The sequence below is a fragment of the Propithecus coquereli genome, unplaced genomic scaffold (assembly GCF_000956105.1).
Source record: "Propithecus coquereli isolate 6110/MARCELLA unplaced genomic scaffold, Pcoq_1.0 Scaffold22, whole genome shotgun sequence".
In the NCBI taxonomy this organism is placed as follows: Eukaryota; Metazoa; Chordata; class Mammalia; order Primates; family Indriidae; genus Propithecus; species Propithecus coquereli.
Genome location: NW_012147189.1, coordinates 8,880,838 through 8,886,666, shown reverse-complemented (window position 1 = coordinate 8,886,666; position 5,829 = coordinate 8,880,838). Strand labels below are relative to the sequence as shown.

General features: G+C 36.2%; 1 protein-coding gene across 1 annotated transcript in view; it reads left to right on the top strand.

Annotated features, from left to right (window-relative positions):
* The first annotated feature begins 1,059 nt into the window (after positions 1 to 1,059).
* The window catches only part of FAM172A (family with sequence similarity 172, member A), a 457,566-nt gene continuing 452,796 nt past the window's right edge, over positions 1,060 to 5,829 (top strand). The window contains exon 1 of the mRNA XM_012644784.1: positions 1,060 to 1,165. Coding sequence (XP_012500238.1) covers positions 1,060 to 1,165 — 106 coding nt within the window. The remainder of the gene's footprint in view (positions 1,166 to 5,829) is intronic.

The following is a 5,829-nucleotide window of genomic DNA, read 5'->3' as shown; positions in this document are numbered from 1 at the left end:
CGGGTGGGGCAAAGGCAATATGTGTAACCTAAACATTTGTACCCACATAATATGCTGAAATAAAATAAAATAAAATAAAAATAAATAAATTAATAAAATAAAATGTACCTTTGAATAGAAACTGATGTTTGCTTTGTGGGTGGCAAATCAAGTGCATTCCTCAATTAGGGGAGTATTTGGTCTTGTTTTATTATTGTCATGAATGTAGTTTTTATATAACTTCATTAACAGTTGCATACTAATTGACCATATTTAGTTTAAATTTTTCCTTTTCATGCGTTGCATGTTTTTCCTTTTAAACTTTAGGAATAGTGATTTGTTTTACGGTTCATGGGTACCCTCGGAAAAGTCATCTACTTTTAGTTTTAATGCCTTCCCTTTGGCCAAATTAGAACAGGATTATATTTTAATAAATCATAATTTTATATTTTGGTTGTTTACCTGAAGTGGCATTTATGGAGTATGGCTTCCAGCCATTGAATTTGACTTAGTTTCCTTTTAAAAAGGGGTAATTGTTCCCTTAAAGTTGTATTTTGAATTATACTGTAGGTAATTCGTAGATACTTTATGTATTTACGTATTTTTCTCCTTCTGACTATCTGCACATTCCAGGGGGAAGACATTCTGACCTTGTAAAAGGCACATGCTTACCTTTTATTTTAAAAGAAATCTCAAGTTTTTGGAACTACATGAAGATATTTTTAAAAACATTAGGTGATAGGGAACTAAAACTGAATTCAATTGAGCAAAAAGTAGGTGTCTGTACGTATAAGGTATTGTGTTTGGTGACATGAGAGATATAAAAATAACAAAAACTTGATAAATCTATTCCTGGGGCTTGTAAACTGTTAGCTGACCCAGATAAATACATAAATAACTATATTGCAAAACAGGCAATAATAAGTACTATGGCATAGGTATCAACAAAGTGCAGTGGGAAATCAGGATAGAAAGATTAATTCTGACTGGAAGGATCTAGGAAGTTTTACAGAGTAGGTAGGATTTGAGTAGAGCTTAATTTATTGCTTTCATTTATTCTAGACTGTCTTCTGAAGATTGATGTTTATTTCCTTGAGCTCTTTAATTTTGTTACCAATTTGGATAAACATGGCACAAATCCAGCAGGGAGGTCCAGATGAAAAAGAAAAGACTACAGCACTGAAAGGTACATACTTAATTTGCTTTTTCAGGGAATTTTCATTGTGCCTAATGAAGATATAGGAATATTTAGGTGATCTTCCATTCATTTCAATTCTAAAATAAGTACCTAAACTATTTGCAGTTATTTATATCCCTCATGGCAACTGTCACAGTGTCTTAGACACAGTATGTACTCAGTAAATAAATCATAGAATCGTGTAATTTTATAGGTATAAGACCACTTGATGCTTTCTTCTTATTCAAGGTCATACATTTAATGGTAAAACAATATGAGTCTTTTGAATCAAAACTAGTGCCCTTACCATATTTTTTCTGGTTATAATATCATACTGGATTAGGATAATGATCTGCTTATTTCTGTATTCTGTCTTTGTGGCATTGGCACTAGGGATATTTTATGAGAGGCTGTCCATGCTAATATTTCAGAAGGAATCTGCCTTAGACATTGTTAAGGAATTTTGACCTTTGTCAAAATTGTTAAGGAATTCTGGACCTTTTTTTAAAAACAATCTGCTATCGAAAGTAATTTTATTCCTAAAAGAAGTATCCATGGTTGCACTGTAAGGTTTCTTCATTATCATATATTTCAGTCTGTTTGGTGACTCGCCCAAGATCAGATTATCTAAGTAACCTGTGCAAGATCTCAGTTATTTTATTTGATAGTGAGAACATTTCTTACGGGTTTTCTAAATGTTGAGATACCAACTGTGTTAGTCTGTTTTGTGCTGCAAAAAAGAATACCACGGACTAGGCAATTTATAATGAACAGAAATTTATTGGCTCATAGTTCTGGAGCGTGGGAAGTCCGATATCAAGGTGCCGGCATCTGGAGAGGGCCTTCTTGCTGCATCATTCCATGACGGAAGAGCCAAGTGACAAAAGGTGTCCAAACTCATTCTTTTATAATGGCGGTAATCCCACCCATGAGGGCAGAGCCCTCATGTCCCAATCACCTCTTAAAGGTTCCACCTTTCAACACTGTTACAAATGGCAACTAAATTTCAATGTCAGTTTTAGAGGGATAAACATGCAAACCATTGCACCAGCTATGCCAGGTCATAGGGTTCCCTGGTATTTAATTCAGTGTAGAGTCCATTTGGTCTTCACGGATTCCTAGATATGCCTTATAATAGATACCTCAGCTGAATATGTACCATACAGTCATGGCTATGGCTGCTTCTCTGAATTCCTGACTGCTCTTCTACCTTGTGTTCCAGGCTGGACAATAAAGATGCCTTAAGAATCTCCCCTGCTGTCTTCTTTTATCTCTTATCATGAAAGCCTTAAGTAGATGTAGGATAAAGCAACCACTTTATTGGCTCAATTGTGTCACCTCATCCCTGCTTTTAGAGGTAATGGTTTATTGAGGGAGTGGTATAACTAGCCCTCACTTACAAAAATGGAAAATAATTAACAGTGTTACTTTCTTTAGATATTAATCTAGACCAAGTCTCCTCACAATTTTGAGAGGTGATAATAGATTGGGTTAGCTTGGTAGCAAGGGGATAATGAAGAATGGACAAATTCTGGATGTGTTTTGAAGGAGGAGATGATGTTTGCTGATGTATTAGACATGGGATATTAGAGAAGAAAGTAAGATAACTGAAGATTCTTAGCAGAAATAGCTTCAAGCATCATTAATTAAATTGAGAAAACATTGGGAAAAGCAGGGTGGGGGTGGGGGTGAGGGTGGAAAGCAAGAGTTAGGTTTTAGACATACTAGGTTGAGATACCACTTAAACATCAAAATGGAGAAGTTGAGTCTAGAGTTTGGGCTAGAGATAAAATTTTGGGGAATCATTAATACAGAGATAATACTTAAAGTCATGATTCTAATTGAGATCACCTGAGGTGTCAGTGAAGCTAGAAAAAAGAAGAGATCTGAAGATTGAGCCCTGGGCACCTAGACCTTTAGGATCAGGAAGATGAGGAGGAACCAGCAGAAGAGGCTGAAACAGCATTTCTAGTAAGATAGGCTGAGAATCAGTAGCAAGAGAGAGATCCTGAACATCAAATGTAAAAAAATAAATAAAAAGAGTCATTAATTAAGTCGTATGCTGGTGATGGGTCAGATTAGATGAGGACTGAGAATTTACTTTTAGATTTGACAACGTGGAAGTCATTGGTTACCTTCACAAAGAGCTGTTTTAGTGAATGAAACCCTGATTGGAGAACTTTGAGAATGGGAGGAGAGGAATTGGAATCAGCTGTAGATAACTCTATACAAGGTTTTACCACATTTGTATGTTGCTGGGAATGATCAAGCACACTCAGAATAATGGATGATTTAGAAGTGAGGACAAGGAATATGTGAGAGTTACTTTCTAAATAGATTTGCTGGGTTTTGTGCATCTTAAACCTCATTTGAGGCCGGGCGCGGTGGCTCACGCCTGTAATCCTAGCACTCTGGGAGGCCGAGGCTGGCGGATTGTTTGAGTTTAGGAGTTCGAGACCAGCCTGAGCAAGAGCGAGACCCCGTCTCTACTAAAAAAAAAATAGAAAGAAATTATCTGGACAACTAAAAATATATAGAAAAAATTAGCCGGGCATGGTGGCGCATGCCTGTAGTCGCAGCTACTCGGGAGGCTGAGGCAGTAGGATCGCTTGAGCCCAGGAGTTTGAGGTTGCTGTGAGCTAGGCTAACGCCACGGCACTCACTCTAGCCAGGGCAACAGAGTGAGACTCTGTCTCAAAAAAAAAAAAAAAACCTCATTTGATAATGTGAAAATTTGATCTCCCAAGTTGTGGTTCTAATTTATATTCCTGCTAGCAGTATGTAAGTTCAGATTGATTTTCTAGATTTTAGAGGTAGTACAGTGATGTTAAAAGACTATTGATAGGTTCTAGAGATAGAACTATCTGGGATTCAAACTCAGGGCTTTCCTCTTAGCATGGGCAAGTTACTTAACTTCTCTAAATCTTTTTCTTCATCTGTACCCTAGAAATAATAATGCTGAGTAGACATGGGGTTATAAGGATTAATGAAGGAGTCAAATTGGAAATATTAGAAAATAAAATGGCAAATGCATAGTAAATTATATTTTAGAATAAATTAGCAAATCGAATAAAACTTTATCCCTGAAACAGGAAAGCAGTTTTATTCTTGAGATTTTTCAAAACTGGGCTGTGATGCATAAAACAATGAACTGATGATGATAAGTGACTGCCATTCATTAGAGTGTTTCAGGTTTACGTGGCAAGACTGCACACTTGAAGGTGATTTAATTTTTCATGAATGGAAAAGTGCTTCAGATAAAGACATAAATAGTGGGAAAATCTCTTAAGATTATATCAGTGGGCAGAAAAATGTCAGATAAAACTCAAGACAAGCAGGGTTAAAGCAGTGCATTCTGGAAGAAAGAGTTTAAATTAGCTTACTGTAATAATGGTGATAATGAAGACGGTGAGGAGGAGGATGATGACTACTATTAAAGGCAGGCATGTTACGCATCAGACAATTATGTCATCTTCTTTGGAGATGACAGTGAAGATAGCCTGTAAGGAATCTTCCATTTCTTAAAAAGATGATACTTTTTCCCTTTGCCAGTTTTACAGGGTTTTAGCTTGTCTACCGTTTCTTATTGATTTGTTGAACGCATTTTTCCTGGATTTCTGGATAGATGTTCTATAGTCCTCTTAGTTCATGTGGATTAGTTTTCATTTCCTACCTTCCAATCCCACTCCCCACTTCCCCAAAATGCTTGCACTTTGCCATAATGCCTTTTAAAAAATTCTTCTGGATATTAATGGACATTAATGTTGAATTATTACAATTATTTGTGATAGCCTTGATTATTATTCAGTGAATACTGTTCTCCTCTGCTTCTGGGGGAAGAGTGTATTTCCCAGCTTCACTGATGAGTGGTTAGTGGACATGAGGCAAGCAGAGCCTTACACTGTGTTTGTGTGGTCTAGCTTATCAGCTGTTGAGCTCCTGCCCTTCTCCATGAAAAGAACATACTCCAGGTAGCCACTAGTCTAAAGTGGGTCAGAAACATATTGGAGCCGACCTGAATCCAGTCTGCAGCTGGGATCCTGAAACCTGGAGTCCAGGCTTCAGGGAATGACATCCAATGATTTTCAAATGTTAAAGCCAGCCTTGCATTGCATGGCTATTTGGACATGGTGTATTTTCCTTATATATTGCTGGATTCTATTTGTTAAATTTTTGTTGAAGATTTTTGCATCTATATTTGTGAGGTATTCTATAATTTTCTTATAAAATTTGTGTCTGGTTTGGTATCAGGATAATGCTGGCTTCCTGAAATGAGTTGGGAAGTCTTTCTTGCTGTTTTATTTTCTGGAAGAGATTATGTAGAAATGATATTTTTTCTTTTTTAACTGTTGGGTCAAATTAATCAATGAAGCCGTCTGGGGCTGGACTTTTTCTGTTATTTTTTTTTCTTTCTTTTTTCTATTTGTGGGAAGCTTTGAAGTTTGAATGTAACTATAATCAACCATAAGTTAGAGTATGTTTTAACTAAAAGAGTGTTATTAGAATGTTCCTAACACAAAGAAATGTTAAATGCCTGAGGTGATGGATACCCCAATAATCCTGATTTGATTAATCCACACGATATGCCTGTATCAAAACATGACATGGACCCTGTAAAGATATACAACTATTATGTACCCATAATTAAAAATAAAAATAAAAAATTTTAAAAC